Here is an 18,034-nt window from a genome sequence, read left to right as displayed (position 1 = left end):
TGCTGAAAAGTTTTATTGCAAAATAAAAGTATACGAAACAAATATTTATAAATTTAAATTACATATTTAGTTTTTTTAAAACACTGAATAAGATTATCCAAAGCAGTCATTAAACATAATTGGCAGGACAGCCCATTTTCTCTTCCTCACATTTATTTAATATATATCTAACCTATGATTTCCCCCAATCTCTACAGATATTGCTGATTGGTATATTTGTTCTCCTTTGCATTTCACAAGAAGATGAGATTCCATGGGCTGGTATACAAGTTAGCCAAAAGGATTTTTAGTGCATATTTATTTTTTTCTTTGAACTAACTATATACTGCACTTCAGAAGAAATTGTTTGTTTTGCATGTGGAAATGGTTGGGAAAAGACAGTCATTTTTCTGGTTATGTTTCATATTTAATGATTATATGTAAAAGTGAGAACACCATTCATTGGACAGATTTGTCTTACGTCCGACTAGAGGAAAACATAGCAGAAACTGGATATGCAAACTGGAGAGATCACAAACCCATAATCATCAGAGCTTATGATAATGTACCCACTAATAACAGTACTTAGATATAAAATTCTTGGCTAAATACTAAATTGGGATAGATGCTGGCAAGCCAGGAATAGACCAGAAGACTCCTGGATAAACCTAATTATCATACTCACAGTGACCCCAAGACCCTATGTGATTTGGCCCCTCAGTATCATTCTCATAAACTACTCCTATCCATTCAGCTTCAGTCCCTCTAACCATCTTGTTAATGTCCCCCAGTTATGTCAAATATTGTCCTGTCATGATGCTTTTATTTCTGTCCCTCTCTCTGCCTCAAATGCTCTTCTATGATATAGCCAAATGGCTTGTTCCTTCATGTCCTTCTAGTCTATACTCAGCAAGTTCTTTCCTGCTCAACCTATAAAGAAGAACAAACAGAACACACAGTACCAATGTATATTCTATTTACCTTCTCCACTTACACAATGTATATTTTATTAGTTTAATCTGTCTATCTCCATTGAAACATAAAGCCATGTGAGCAGAAAGTGTTGTCTGTTTTGTTACAAGTGGAGTGGCAGTTCTAAGACTTGTTCCTGACATCTGTTAGCCATTTAATAAATAAATTCTGGATCAATTTATGTTACTATTAATACTGTCATTATTAAGCCACCATTTTACTTTTTACTTAGCTGCTGCATCATTAGTCTATTTGAGTGTGGATTACACTGTCCACTCTTATTCTTTTTAATTAAATTATAGGAGTAAGCGACATGATCATCATTCCTATAGGATTCTGAGATAACCATCTACTATGAGTTTCCCTGTATTCATTCATTAATAAGGACATGTCTTTTACCAGCCTGGGGCTTATGGGAAGGTTGTGCCAGGGAAACATGCTGGGCAGGCTTAGCCAACTGTGAAAATTCAAATAAAATAGTTTGCTATTTATTAGAGGCTTGACTTCTGTAGAATAAAATAAGAAACAGGTTAGATCATATAGACAAATTGGTTATTTCTAGAAGCAATTCAAGTGATGTTGTTCCTTTTAGAGTGTTCAAGGAATTTAGATAAGTGAAAATCTCTAAATAAAAACATAGGTGTCTAGTCTAACTGTTATTCAGCCAGCTACTATTGCTTCTTTGTGAGATAAGTAATAACATTTCAGATTTTTGAACTTTTTTACAGTCATAATGCATTTTGCTGATACATGTGGAAAGTGACTACAGCATTTTGCTGATACATGTGGAAAGTGACTACAGAGTTGTAATACCTGAAATGGGGAAGTTCTTCTACAAGGCAGATAATTATATAATTTTGTTAATTGTAGTGATGTGTTAATGTTTTGCTACTTTTACTAACCTATAGATTTTTAATATAAAAATATAAATCAATTGTCAAACTCAATTGCTGTAGTGATAAAGACAGAATTATGCTCACCCATTTAGGGGCACCTGGGAAGCTCAGTCAATTAAGCATCTGAATCTTGATTTTGGGTCGGGTCATGATCTCCAGGTCATAAGAATGAGCCCTGCATCAGGCTCCACACTTGGTGGGGAGTCTGTTTGAGATTTTCTCTCTCTGTCTCCCTCTGCCACCACCCCCTCCCAAATAAATAAATAAATCTTAAAAAAAAAAAAAAGAAGAAGAAGTGGCTCACAAAATCATTCATAAAATAGGATTAATCTTGAGGAATGAAAGGGTGAGCTGAGTGCTTTATTTTTACATTACCAACAGTTTTTTACAACTAGCAACATTTTTTTCTGGAAACTTCCAGTAGCTAGACTGAATTTTGATGAACTTTTTCTCAGCATTCTCAGGATTTTGTATAACTCTCTGACATAACAAGATTCCAAAGCAAGAGACATATGTAGTAGGTCATAAGTTCTGATTCAAGATGGATTTTATTTACATAAAATATGGTAGAAACTTTGTTATATAAAATTATATCTTAAAGTAAGAAAGTAATAAAATCTGTGGAATCTGTTATATCTTTTCTAAGTTACACATTTATTTTAATAGAATATATTAAAGATTTCACTATGTGTAAGTATGTATGATACTCAGAATATGTGAATTCGTAGACTGTTAAATTTTATTTTTAATGTTATATATGTTTTGCATTTAGTTCAGTTAGATGAAACCAAAGATTTCTATAAAGCACCTTTCATAAAAGATTCATTATACCTCATTATGGTAACAATCTGGAAAATAATTTGCATGATTTGAAAAGATTTATTTTACATTTTATTTCAGTTCAATAAATACTTGATATTTTTTCTGAAATATTTTAGGGATGGCATGCAAATAAAATAAACCATCTATACTTTCACAAAGCTTTGAGTCGGAAAAGAAAAAGCTATGTCACAAGTACATAAAAACTTGATATTGACGTTTCATAGGCCACATTAGCATATGCAGTTGTTGGAGAAGCTAGAGATGTGCATATTTACTTTAATGTTGTAAAGGAAAAAAATCCCATCATTCTCTGACCAGAAAGCAATACATATTTTATATTTCATCTTTTCCAACTAGTTTATACCTCCAAATAATTTATTCAATTAGATCACAATATGCATTATCAGGAAGAAAACAATTTTATGACATAGATACTAGTTTTGGAGATCACTAAATAGAATAGGATCAGAGAGATTTTATATAAGGAGATATGATGGGAATAAACAAACAAATAGCCATTTTGTCTTGAAAACAATTAAAGACAAAAAGAGAAATGTCCAAAGAGTTTGGTATTTACTCAATAATTCACACTAAGGATTAGCATAGTTTCAATACACCAAGAAAAGTCTCTACTCTATAAACAAACTGTCAGAAAAGAAAAAAATAATAAAGACAGGATAAGAGAAGAGATACAAATGATGGTGTGGTAAAAAGGAAAAATGGGAAAAAGGGAAATTAAAATAACAAGTAAGGGGCCTGGGTGGCTTAGTTGGTTAAGCCACGGCCTTTGGCTCAAGTCATGATCCTAGAGCCCCAGGACTGAGCTCTGCTTCAGGCTCCCTGCTCAGGAGATAGTCTGCTTCTCCCTCTGACTCTCTCCCCTCTCATACTTTCTCTCTTTCTCTCTCTCATTCTCTCTCTCTCTCTCAAATAAATAATCTTTTAAAAAATAAATTAGATTATGAATAACTACAGGCTTATGGTGGCAGATAAAAGTATACCTATCTATATCTATGTAGATATAGATATATCTATACTTATGTATAAATCTATATTTAGACATAGATTTATATATAGATTTATAAATCTAGATGTATATTTATATCTATGTATCTATATAGATATCTTCTAGCAGTGGGAAAGTAATGCACCAGAAACAAAGATGAAACTAAATCACAATGAGTATTAGATTAGTAAAGAGACCTTAGAGAATGGAACAGTTTCCAAAGCAAAACACTAAAAGGGAATGACTGCAAGAGTAGCTCCGTCAATAAAGCTTGATTAGGGGTAGCACTGCAAGAAACAGGTGTGGGAAGAGTTACGACAAGCAAGAAGGTGAGTCACGGGACCAAGTGGAGGCTTACAGCACAGCCTGGCCACAGTCCCCATTAAGAACAGCTACCCGTGGCATTCGCCTCCAGGATAACAAGAAACAACTCTCTTAGAAGCTCAGGTCTGCCAATAGGGACACAGCGTGGGCACTGGTATGAGAAACATGGCATTCTCATAGGGATCCAATTGAAACTAGAAATTCAATGCAATTACGTTCAAACTCATTTTTTTTAAAACTTGAGACATGAACAAACAACAGAGAGAGAATGTCATTAAATTTTGAGAGAATAATTAGGGAATTAAAGTGTATAAAAGTCTATTATTAGAAACAATAAGCAAATTAACAAAGCAAAGAGCAGCAATGCTCTAACATATATATTATTTCATCATATACAAAATAGTCAAATCAGTGGTGAAACAGTGGACTAATGAATAGCTTTTGTTGGGATAATTACATTTTTTTAAAGAGAGTTGGGAGGGACAGAAGGAGAGGGAGAGATAAAATCTTAAGTAGGCCCCACGCCCAACATGGAATCCAACCGCAGGGCTCAATCTCATCACCCTAAGGTGATGACCTGAGATGAAATCAACTCAGACGTTTAACTGACAGAGCCATGCAGACATCCTGGAAAACTACATTTCAATGTAAGCGGGAAAATGTGCTCCACCACTACTTAATCCATATCTTTCAATGCACTTCTAAGATAAAAATGCAATCTTTAAAGACTGAAGGTCAGAGGGGCACCTGGGTGGCTCAGTTGGTTAAGCGTCTGCCTTCAGCTCGGGTCATGATCTCAGGGTCTTGGGATTGAGCCCCGCATCAGGCTCCCTGCTCAGCAGGGAGTATGCTTCTCTCTCTCCCTCTGCCATTCCTCCTGTTTGTACTCTCGTTCTCTCTGTCAAATAAATAAATAAAATCCTTAAAAAAGAAAAAAGATTAAAGGTCAGAAATTTAAAACAAAATGTCAAAGTAATAAAAGAAGATGTACAGGAACATTTCATAATCTTGGCTTGAGGAAAGGGTTTTCTAAAACATATAAAATAGAGAAATCATTCTTCACAGATTAGTAGATGAAAATTTGGAATATTTATATGGACAAAAATACATAAATTTAAAGAAAAGCAAAGTAGAAGAAAACATTTGCAACGTATATAAAATTATGACATTAATACGTAATGAGATCTCAAAATGAACATAAAAAGAGACAAATATATCAAAAGGAATATGGGCAAATAAAAGAGCATATGTTTTACTCAAAAAATACAAAAGTTTAGTATACATAAAAAAAAATACTTGTTTGGAGCATCTGTTTTTTTGGCCTTATTTGATTAGGGGAAACAGTGCTGAGAATGGTTTTGGTAGATCTATCAAACAAGTAAACCAACTGTATTGACCCAAACAATAGGGTAGGCATATGGACAAACTAGGTCAATGAAACAATTTTTCTCTGAAATTTGAATCTGAATTTTGATCTAAGACATAATTACGGGCTCTGATTCGTCCATATGTGACAACCTATAAAAACGGTACTGCGGGGGAAAAAAAAAAACGGTACTGCAAAAGACTGATAATTGTCTAAGAATTTACAATGATTATTAAAAATGTAATTGGGAAGTCACCCCAATTGTACCATATTATATGGCGTATAACACCTATTATATAGCAATCAATCTACTTATTTAGTGGTTCTCTATGCTGGCTGCACAGAATCAACTGGGGAGCTTTAAAGACATTGAAATGCTTAGGACCACCCCTCAGATACTCGGAATCTCCCTATACTCTGCACCACTCCTTCAACCCATACCTTTTTCTTTCTAATTTTTTTTTCCTCATGGGGACTTTTTTATTCTCACTCTTTAAGGATAAAAGAAAAAACTGGTTTACCAATGCCTCTCCATGATATGCCAGAAGAAGCAGGAAGTAGACAGCTTGGCGCTACGACCATACTAGGGGTAATACGGGGAGGACAGGAAAGGCGGTCAATTGACCAGGGAGCCGTATTTTACACAATAAAACCTGTCTACCTTTTCTGGGCAGAATGATACCCAGAGTTTATGAAACACATTAATGCAATAGTAATGGTTACTAACATGCCTTAGACTATGAAGGACTTGGAAAAGACAAGAATAGAGAATTAGTGATGAAAGGAAAGCTTATATAAGTGAACTTCTCAGAATTAACCCATAGATGGGACTGCAAATGATCCGAAGGAATCCCAGTCAGCATTTTCCTTAGTTACTCCGAGTGAGTGTGCAAAGAAAGACTCATGTTCCTATTAGCAGGAGGGAAGACTATCGAAAGAGATAAACAACACTAATTAATCTTCAACAAGAAAGGTAGATACTGACTCTGGAGTGCTCAGTTGTCATCAAAGACCAATGAGTGAACTCCAATATGCTGATTTACTTTAAAAGCCTCAGCCAACTGTTTAGGAGTAGCCTAAATTCACCTGACACCTTTCATAATGGAACTGTAGCCTTTGCCTCATTACACTAGGAATTTATTCTAGCAATTGGATTTACTTTTCCTTCCCATTATGTCTTTGTCAATGGTAACTACAATTGATTTATTGAATGACTTACACACTATCATAGTGTCTCACATGTTGCTGTATCCTTTCAAAAAATTCCTTTCAATGAGAAGGAAGAAAGGCAGTGGGCTGATGCTCCCAAGACTTAAAGTCTTCTCTTATATTTCATCAGGCAGAAGCAGTTGGTCAGTAGAATGCTGAAATAGCCTACTAAAGGCTCAGTCCCTGAATCAGTGGGAACACTTAAATGGTGTACTACAAACTGCTGCTGCACAGGCTCTAAACTATATGATGCTGCTTACTCATGTGAGAAAATACATGGTCCCGGGGCCAAAAGGTACATTTTGAGTGATGAAACATACAAGTAGACTTAATACACATTGTGATGGTTAATTTTACGTGTCAACTTAGTTGGGTCATGGGATGACCAGATAATTGATCAAACATTTTTCTGGGTTTTTCTGTGAGCGTATTTTTATATGAGATTAATACTTAAATTAATAATAAGATAAATTAAATAATAATAAATAAATAATAAGATAAATACTTAAATTGGTAGACTGTGTAAAGGAGAATTGTCCTCTATAATGTGGGTGGGCCCCATCCAATCAGCTGAAGGTCAAAACAAAATAACAGACTGACCCTACTCCAGAAAGAGAGAACTCTTTAGCTTGATGCCTGCAAACTAGGACAGTGGCTCCTTCTGGTTTTAAAACACCTTGCCAGCCTTCAGAGTCAAACTGAAATATCAACTCTGTAGACTTTGTATTTGTCAGTCTCCAAGAGCATATAAGCCAATTCCTTATAATAAATCCTTCTCTATATACCTTATTGGATCTCTTTCCCTACGAACACTGACAAGTACATCCACTTTCAAAATTCTGCTTCCCATCCCCTCAGTTTTTAACTATCATGGTTTAGATGCTTTAACACCAAATAGAGAATGCTGCCATATAAGACAATAAAGTTTTCACTGAATTAGGAGCTAAAACTGACACCTAGACATTATTGAGGGTTTTCATAGGACTAGGCAAATAAGAAAAAAAAAAAAAAAAAAAAGATGATGTTACCTGATATAGTGGATTCTGATTCCCAAGGAGAAATAGATTTGTTGCTATACAATGGGTATAGAAAGTACTAATAGGATCTCTCTTTCTAGCATTGGTTTGTCATGAAAGATCAGACTATATATAATTACAAATAACCCCAAATCATAGGGGCACAGCCTTAGAGAGGTTTATTTATTCCTCATTCTATGGGGATCACGGGTAAAGCCGTATGTGTTGCTGTGGGGGTGGGGTGTCTTTCTATCTCTCTTCACTCTGTGATCCAAGCTAACAAAAGAGCCAATATCTAGAATACTGCTGGTTACTGTGGCAAATGATAAGAAAGCATGGAAAATCTATACTTTATCCCCGAGGTTTATTATGAGAAAGCTATATGGACACTCTACATTGCTATGGTTAAAGGAAGTAAATATAATCAAACACCTGGAGAAGAACTGGAAATATTTGATAGATAACTTTAATACTGCCATATACCACTATGCCTTTCAGTAACGGCAAATGAGAGACTAATTCAGCCCTATGCAAACAATACTACCGAAATCTCAGAACTATCAGGTAAAAACGGGTCACCGCACTGGGTAAAAACGTATAAGCAGGAGAAACATTCTAAGTTTCACCTACAGCTTTCAGCCAGTTGCAAACCCAGTGCCACAGACTTTACATGTGTTTCATTCTTTATATTATTAAAATTATCATTCAATTAAATTCACATTTGTAGTTAATTTTTTAAATTTCTCATTACATTTCTGTATGTTAATCCCCAATGTACGGAGAGTGAGGAGAAAGAAGTCATCTCCACAGTTGTTTCCTGCTCACCAGGACTTGGAGTTGTACATTGTGACTGTATGAAACTTTGGGGTGTCTACATTTTAGAAGAATGTGTGCTTTCAGTTGTGCATTTGGTAGTAGCAATATTGACTAGTATAATTTTTTCAATTGTTGTGTTCAGAAAGAAGGGATATTGGACAGCCCTATGGCTGCACTGTGCTGAACACGTATGGTTTATCCCCTCCAAGAATTCCTCTTTCATCCTCAGGTTATATATCCTTGTCTAGCTTTAGGGGGACAAACCATGTAGATAAAGCCTTGACAGGACTGTCAGTCAAGATCCCCCATCCTAAACAAGCCAAGGCTGCAGCATGGGAAATGAGAGAAACAAATAAATATACTTTTCACAGGATCTGAATGTTGAGCAGAGAAATAAGAATACCAAAAGCAACTGGAATCAATTCCTCTTGGCAAGAACTACCATGGGACTTTGTCCTTTTGATCCCGTTATTCCATTTCCTCAAATTGTCCTGATCCCTATCTTTACTGAAACAGAGTTCTTTATTTTTTCTATTAATTCTAGGAGTGACCTCATAATTGAACTTTATTTTGAGTAATAAGCCAAGGTACATTTCTGTTGTTTATAGAAAAGTATATCTAATTAATGCCATATTAAACTTTATAATTGATCAAACACATGCAAATGAAAATGACATGTATATTTTCACCTATCACATTGGACCAAAACAGAAATTACTGAAGACAGCCAATTTAAAGAAACTTGTGGGAAATTAGCTTTATATACATAGCTGCTGGGATTATAATTCAATATAAATTTTTTGATTAGAACTTTGGCAGAACCTTACACAACTAAAATGGAAAATATTCTCAATCAAGCAATTCTACCTATATCAACCTATTCTATGCAAACATTTGAACAAACTTTCGAAAGACATAAATACATTGATAAGTGCTAACTTTGCATATTTGGTAATAATTGAAAAGTACAGACAACCTCAATGTTTATCAATAATGGAATAACTAACAAAACCATGGAATACTGTGCAGCTCTTAAAGATAATGAAACATCAATATCTGCTGAACTCAAACAATATCCATCATATGCTTTTGAGTTTAAAAAAAAAAAAAAAAGCAAGCTGCAGAACAATAAACGTCTTATATTCCAAGTTAAATAGGGGCTCCTTGTTGGTTCAGTGGGTTAAAGCCTCTGCCTTTGGCTCAGGTCATGATCCCAGGGTCCTGGGGTTGAGCCCCGCATTGGTCTCTCTGCTCAGCGGGGAGCCTGCTTCCCTTCCTCTCGTTATGCCTGCCTCTCTGCCTACTTATGATCTCTGTCTGTCAAATAAATAAATAAAATCTTTAAAAAAATCTACTTATTCATACAACATACACATGCGTGTGTGTATATGAATACTCCGTATGCATGAATACATTGTATGTAAATACGTCACATACACACATTAGGTTGTATGCTCTTGTAAGAAGTCCTGGGAGGATACACACAAACAATTTGCAGTGCTATCACATGAGGAGTGTTAGTGCTTGAAGGCGAGCCTTAACTTACTTTCTAAATGAGACTCATTGTAATGTGGATTTTCACAAGTACATATATTACTTTTATTTTTTTCAGTGTATTAAAATCAAGTACTGGATAATAAGATGCCTAAAATTGAAAGAGTGAAAAGAAGCATGTAGTACACATTTAAAGTGGAGTGGGGAAAAAAATGAAAATGAAAACAAGGCTAAAATCAATATTATTACAGAATGTTTATATAAAGCTACAAACATGCAATTATTAATTATTAACTAATATTACTATAAATAATATTGAGAATAAGGAACATTAGCTGAGGACCTTTGTACTAAGCAAATTTTTACACGCTTCATAGGTATTATCCCATTTAACTTCACAACTATCCTATGAGACAGGTATTACTTTTCTCATTTTACAGAAATGAGTCAAAGACATATGGGCTTATAATTAGCATGTCAGTCGGCATTGCATTTAATTATGGAATACAGGCAAAGCCTCAATTTATTGGTCTGCAGAGAACTCCAGAGGTCCTGGAATGGCTAAACTTTTGAACACACTGTTGCTTGAGCCTTTAGAATAAGAGCTACTACTCTGAAATTCGGAGAACATTGAAGAACAAGAAAAAGAACCATTCTGACTAAGCTTCTGTGTTAACATTAAGACTTTACTTCTGCACAGCTTTCTCTAAATCAGGACTTCTTGCCTGCGCCTCAAGGAGCCAATAATCTTATCATGATCCTTTAGATCCTGGAGTCTGGAACTTGACAAAGACACTGTTCTGAACTAAATGCTTAGGATGATCCTGCCTTCTACAGCAAGGAGGCTCTCCAGATCACCGCTCAGCCGGTGCTGGCCAGCAGGTGGCAGGGAGCAGAGGAAAGAGAAGAAAGTGTTGCAGAAGCCTGTGCTAACTCACTATTTTACTTACGTGTATTTAACATTAGACACAACGGTATACACTTTATTCTGAGCATCTAAGAGAGTCCAGTTTCAATATCTGATTTCTAGTATCTGAGAATAACCCAGAAAACTTAATCACATTGCTGTTTTATGCTGTTGTTTTCTTATTAATAAAGAAGCTCAGATAAGCATTATAGAGCCTCCTTCCACTATATCTGGTATAACGCTTACTCAAGTTGATAAAGAGAAAACAGGTCAGTGGAAGACGATGTTAGTTAGTTAACGAGGCCAAAGTAATGATGACTGAGTTCAGCATATACTTGTGTTGTAAAAAGTACATGGTTTGCTGCCAGAAAAAATAAACTTCTGTTGCTATGTCTTACCCATTAATAAAGTGTCTTGTAAGAAAGTGGTGGTCACTAGATTTCGTAAGCAGTAAATGAAAACATCATGTCATGATTTCTATTCTTTGCTAACTAGCTTTTTCCTAGTAGATCCTCCTTCTTTATTTAAAAAGGAGAAGAAGAGACAGTGATTCTTCAAACAGATGGTTTGGATGTTTAGGTACCCAGCCAGTGTGTTTGTGTGATTAGTAGCAGTAGTAGAGCAGTACTTCATGAAACTTAGAAGGGGCAAAAAAAATCTGCTTGAAACAGACTATTTCAGATGCTAAAAATAGCATCTGTACTGGTTAATCTTATATAGTTGATATTCGATGTTTTTATGTGTACTATCTGGCTGCTGTTTCAAATAACATTATTGCTAGGTACATCAGGCTGCTTATTTTGTTAATTACTATTAAATGAATCAATGGCAATGATATTATCCTTGGACTTACCCTGGCATTGGTCCATTTCCAGAAAGGCTGTAAACCTGACGAGGATTTAGTAGATATTGGAATTTTCTATAAATTCTATAAAGATGAAAATATGGGGGAAAAAAAGGACTTTAGTGATACTCTCCAATTTTTAAATAAATAGCACCTCTTAATGTTGTAATTATATACATGGTTGTAACTAAATATATTTGATAAATTTTACATTAATAATACTAGAAGTATAACAGCTCAATAAGAAAAAGAGATTTAGTAGCCAATTAAGGGCAATAAATTAGAAATAGTGATATTCGCATTCTAAATATGGATATGTATTTAGAATATTATTTATCCTGTTTTTGAATATTGTTTAGCTAATTAGATTTCAAATACATTTTTTTAAGAGTATCAGAATAAAATTACTTACCTACCTTCCTCTAATTGATCCTTGTGAAGTTTACAGGTTTGGGAGCCAATCTAATCAAGCTGAAATCTATCCCACATATAAAATAGGACTGTACATGTTGTATATATGCATGTAACCAAAGAATGTGACCCCATCTGTTTAATTATTTCACATAAACCATCATCTGATCAGTTAGCTCACACAACTGCTAAACTGTTTCGACGGACACATATTAAATAATTCTTTTTTTTTCTTTTTTTTCAGAAGAAATCAATCATTGTCCAACAAATGCAACACAATTGTTTCTAAGTAAATATACATTCTATATTGGTATTCTTAGATAAAATATTAAAAATGAAGGAATATATTTAGATTTTAAAAGTTAATTTTTACATAAATGTAAAAATATTACCATAGATTTTACAAACATATTCAGACTATCTTTACTGATAGAAACTGTCCAAATTCACTATGTAGTATCTGTTTCTATCACCACACTCCCAAATCTGCAATAACCTCACATTCTAGTTTTTGATTAATTATATGAACCAGTGTCTCAAGAAAGATCCTAAGAGTCATTCTCAGTACTTCCTTTTCCCCAGCATCTGAACCCGACTGGAGAACAGTCCTGGACCTTCTAACAGTAATGTCTATTAAACTTGGCAATTCTGGGGCGCCTGGGTGGCTCAGTGGGTTAAGCCGCTGCCTTCGGCTCGGGTCATGATCTCGGGGTCCTGGGATCGAGTCCCGCATCGGGCTCTCTGCTCAGCAGGGAGCCTGCTTACCTCTCTCTCTCTCTCTGCCTGCCTCTCTATCTACTTGTGGTCTCTCTCTGTCAAATAAATAAAAAAAAAAAATAAAAAATAAAAATCTTAAACTTGGCAATTCTATCTCACTGCCTTTGCTCAAGCATCCCAGTTCTCTCACCAGCTCTATACAGTCTAGACCTATCTTGTCCTCTTACACAGGGCTGGTGAAATACAGCCATGCTGTTTCTGTGATGAAAAGTTCCTAGGTTTAAGTTATTTACAACAAAAAATATTTTATTATATTTAACATAGGTTAAGTCTTCTCTTTCCATTCCTTTGCCTTAAATTTTAACTTTAGTGATTATCTCTTCGTTCCCTAAAAAGACAACATGCTTTCACAAATGTCTTTCCTTCACCTGGAAATCTACACATATCATCTACTTATGTCAACTCAAAAGCTACTTCCTGTCCAAAGACTTCTCAGTCTTCAGATACCCTTCCTTCCTCTGAACTTCCACAGCACCTTCATTTTAAACATTTTTAGTTCAGCATTCATCTTATGATATTATGGTGTATCTGTTTGTGCCTGCCTCCCTGCATGGCTGTATTCTAGGTCTTTTATCCCCAGTTCCTAGTAGTCTGGATTCACTCAGGTGTTGCTGTTTGAATGAATGAATGAATACTATGGGAACATTTTCACACCTGTTGACTGGTACAGGGAAACTGTGTGACTTTATAATTTTGTAAACTTTTGCTACTTATTTAACATATCAAAGTTAAGAAACCCAGTATTCTTAAAGGAAATCCTGAGTGAAATATCATTGTTTGTGAAAGATGACTCTTATTCATTCATCAGGAAAATTTCATTCATAATAGGTTTCCTTTACATGCTTACATATTTACATTACCTGTGACTTTGATTGGTCCCTGTTCATGTATGAAGAACAAAACATAAGTGTGGATACATATAGGAGCACTCAAATGTCATCCCTTCTCCCCACTTAATTTGCTGATGACTTCAGTGTATCTGTGTATTTTTTCCTTGATGGGAGAAGGGGAAGTCAGATATTCAGTTAAGGGTCATCCTGCATGACCCATGTTCTAATTTGAGGGGAACGTTTGCCTTTTGAAAATATACCTTTTCTTTTTTTCTTTTGATACTTCATTTCTCATTTTTCAACATGAATTTAATCCTATCTAACTCTGTGTAAAAACTTTGCTTTTTTCCCAAATGTCCATAATACATAAAGATGGCAGACTATACACAGTAAAGGAGAAAATCATTTTAGCATTATTATTTAATTACTATTTTGTATCTCCAAAAATGAGGCAACTATTCTCTTTAGTAAAACAATGTAAATATTTTTTCATGTCACTAGCTATTTAAAATAATTTCTATCATGTTTAGCAAAGTAAAAAAAAATATGACTCTATGTTAATAAAGGAAAAATTTTCAGCAGAAATAATATTTTGTTGATTGGAAATTGAACAGCACTCTTCATTTCATTGAAATAAAGCTGGAAATTTAGATGACTGGAAAGGAAATTGTAAAATTTCACTAATCATGAAAACATTTCAATTTTCAACTTCATTATTTGATGAACCAGAATGGAAATTTCTATTCTATTATCATAGTGTTTACATGGATGCTTTTATTTGATTGCCCATTTTGGGGCTGAGATTAGTAAAGATTTCTAGAAATTATTAAAACAAGTGCAACTGCATTTTTATGACACCCCTTTTAAGAAGCATGTAGGATTTACACTTCGATGTGGTGATTTTCAGATTTTTATTAAATATTATGATTTAACCATTAATTTATTACAAAAACAAAAATTTTGTGTTGTCTGTCAATATATTGGGACCTCAATAATGCAGCTCATTATAATTCAGATTAAATATATTGTGCTCCTCCAGGATATATGGCATCATGTACTCCAAAAACACACATGCAGAAAATCATTATAATGTAATTTGTCTAGAAGCTGGACATAAATTCTGTTCCTCACTAGTGAATGATGATTTATGTGAAGTCGTCTTGTTGACCATTAAGAGAACCAATTTGCATTCAACAGTATTTATGGAGCCATATTGTATGCAATGCTCTTTGTTAGGGGCTAGGGGCGATAGAGCAGAGAGAATTCAGATACCTGATACATGATAATAAAAATAACTATAAAGGCCATTATTATATTAATATTTAAACTGTAAATATAAGGAGAAATCATATCAATATATTACATAAGGATGCTAGAATTATTTATTTGACATTAAAATTGTTAGCCATAGGGAATAATGTTTTAAAATGTTTTTACACTGTAATTTTATCTTTTTATATACACATGACACAGAAAATAAACCCGATTTCTAAAAACATACCGTTCTCCTTGCTTCCCACCACTTTTGGGGTTCACAAAAACTAAAAGCGGGTGAGTACCAGGAACAGGGGTAATCTAAAAGAAAAGTTGGATAATTGGACAAATTATTCACATTATCTACGAAGAGGACCCTTTTATTTTTAATTCATGAAATAAAAATTAACCATTTTAAGAATATGGCTCTTAAGTTCTGTAATATGAATGGATAGACAGATCTACTTAGTAACTCAATTAAACCCTATGTTTTGACTAAATATATATTAACAAGCATACTCACTACACAAAGAGAGGGAGGGTCTAGTTAGGTATAGGGCAGAGAGGAAGGCAGCTACGAAGAGGAAATGGTGATTGAATAGCCATGAGAAGAAAACAAAAGGCATGATTTGTGGGACAGTGAGTAAAGCAGACAGAATATAGTGGAGAAAGAAAGATTAGAAGAAAGGGACCAAATGATAGAGAGCCCTGATTTGACAGACACCTACAATAGAGTTTTGCGCCATGTGTGGAATCCATCTATCGAATCACTTGTCCATTAGAATCTCAGTAAGATGGTTTGAAGTCTCTTTCAGCCTAACTGTCTGCCTCTACACAATGTTTCCTCAGTGCTTTCTTTCCCTGCTTGGGGAGTAGAGAGCCAGTTAATTAGGTCTGTTTACTAAACAGGAATCCATAAGTTGATGGTGCTCCTACTCTATGACATTCACTGCTTTCATCACTACTGGCTTCTTGGTTGAACAAAAAAAAAGTGCCTGTTCTAGTGAAGCTTATATTCTAATGCAGAAATAGATAATAAACAAACAAATATACAGTCCACAGGGAAACACACCAGGAAATAAAATAAATCAAATAAAATGATAGCTGTTATTGGTGTGTGGGGAGGTAAAGTTGTTTTCAATATGGTGGTAAAGAAGAGCTCTTGCACTTTACCTGAATTTAATGTTAATAGGTAGACTTTTAAATACAAATGGTCCTCTTTAATCTACCACTACATAAATCCCATCTAAATACAGTTTGACAAAAAAGTACTTAGTAACAAAACATGCAACTGCTGGAGCCTTCTTAACATTAAGTTGAATAGTTCTAGATCAGTTTACTTTTTGAAAGTAGATTCAAGGTATCATTTACTGCTATGAATTTCCCTTTTAGAAAGTATTCTTAAATATGTAATGAGACAAAAACACCCATTGAAACATATGATGGGGGCGCCTGAGTGGTTCAAATGGTTAAGGGTCTGCCTTCAGTTAGGGTCATGATTTCAGGTTCCTGGGACTGAGCCCCACATCGGGCTCCCTGGTCAGCGGGGTGTCTGCTTCTCCCTCTCCCTGCCGCTCCCCCTGCTTATGCTCTGTCTCTCTCTCAAATGAATTAAATCTTTAAAAAAATTAAAAAGTAAATATAATAAACATATGATGTCCTTTCTTCCTGCTTGTTTGAACAACATAAGTTAAAATATTCTTCTAATATATTTTCCTCCAATCTTAGGTGAAATGTTATTTTTCTGATGAGTATATAGGCACTGGGGAAATGTTAAAATCTTCACATTAGTTATAATATACTAAAATACCCTTATTTTTTCTACTCTTACTTTACTTCTCCCCCTTTTTAATCTATTGTATTTTTCTATTTTACTTTCCTCTGTAAAGAGGACAAAGGTTCCTTGTTCCTGGTTTGACTCTAATTCAGTTAGGAGGTAGACAGATGAACTGGATTTGTAGTAACTTCACAGTTCTCTCCTGAACCAAGTGTGCTCAATCAATTAATATATAGAAAGTGCCTACTAGGTTAAGCTACTGACTTGCAATGTTTCCCCTTTCCCCTCATTTAAAAGCTGAAATAAGAAACACTAAAACACAACTTTATCTAAAGACTTGCATTCAATTTATTTTTCAACCAATTATAAATACAGATAGAACTAAAGTTTTGCACATGCAAAAAAAGGAATGCAAACACATGTGGATTTTAGTTGCCTTTTTGCACTTAATTTGAATTGTTACTCCTTATTTTTAAATAAAGGTGAGAATCTCAAGGTAAATAAAGGTTTTTGAGCAAAACATTAAATCTGAACCCAAACACTCATTAAGATGATCTTCCCCAAACTCAACATTCAGCTTACCATTCTATTAAAATAAATTAGATTATATTAAATTCACACTGTCTGATATTTATAATTTATTTGAAAATATGTTGTAGGATGCCTTTCAGAAATACAGGTTTATTGGAATATTTAAAGGCATCATAACTATTTATTAATAAAGGACAGTATAAAGCTATAAAACAATTGCATTCTACACATTATTACTAGCAAGTATATATCCCACTAGAATACAGGCTATAGAGGATTCCAAAATCCAGAAATGAGGATGTCATTTTTAGAGGTGGGTAAATGGATAAACAGTTCAAATGCATTAGGAAAATGGGAGATAATTTAGATAAAGAGAGAATTTAGAAGAATGATGATGCTCTACCAGTGACAAAAGTCAAATGTTCCAAATGGAAATTCAGGAAAAATCAAATTATCTGGCAATCTTTTCCCCATCTATCTTATCACAAATTAAGCTTACAAAATAAGACTACATAAAAACCAAACACTGAAAACTTCAGGTATCTATTTGTAGTTTCCAGGCTCTGTGGAATAGAGTCCCTTTGATAATGATGTTAGATAAAACTCCTGACCTAATACAGTCTATAGACTGAATTGTGTTTCCCCAAATTTTATGTTGAAATCCTACTTCCCCTGCGCCGCCCTATGGTGGTTTTGGAGACAGGGCCTTAGAGAAGCAAGGAAGGTTAGATAGTCATGAGAGTGGGAGCTTCATGATGGGATTAGTACCCTTGTAAAAGAAAGATCTACCCCCGCATCTGTGT

General features: G+C 34.5%; 1 protein-coding gene across 3 annotated transcripts in view; it reads right to left on the bottom strand.

Annotated features, from left to right (window-relative positions):
• DGKB (diacylglycerol kinase beta) overlaps positions 1–18,034 on the bottom strand; it is a 684,789-nt gene that overhangs the window by 405,262 nt on the left and 261,493 nt on the right. For all 3 annotated transcript variants that reach the window (XM_046021573.1, XM_046021575.1, XM_046021574.1), the window contains 2 exons: positions 15,171–15,244; positions 11,661–11,735 (listed from right to left, as the gene is read on the bottom strand). In XM_046021573.1, coding sequence (XP_045877529.1) covers positions 11,661–11,735; positions 15,171–15,244 — 149 coding nt within the window. The remainder of the gene's footprint in view (positions 1–11,660; positions 11,736–15,170; positions 15,245–18,034) is intronic.

This window comes from Meles meles, chromosome 10, assembly GCF_922984935.1.
Source record: "Meles meles chromosome 10, mMelMel3.1 paternal haplotype, whole genome shotgun sequence".
In the NCBI taxonomy this organism is placed as follows: domain Eukaryota; kingdom Metazoa; phylum Chordata; class Mammalia; order Carnivora; family Mustelidae; genus Meles; species Meles meles.
Note: the sequence above shows the minus strand (reverse complement) of the source record. Positions and strands in the feature narration are given on the sequence as shown.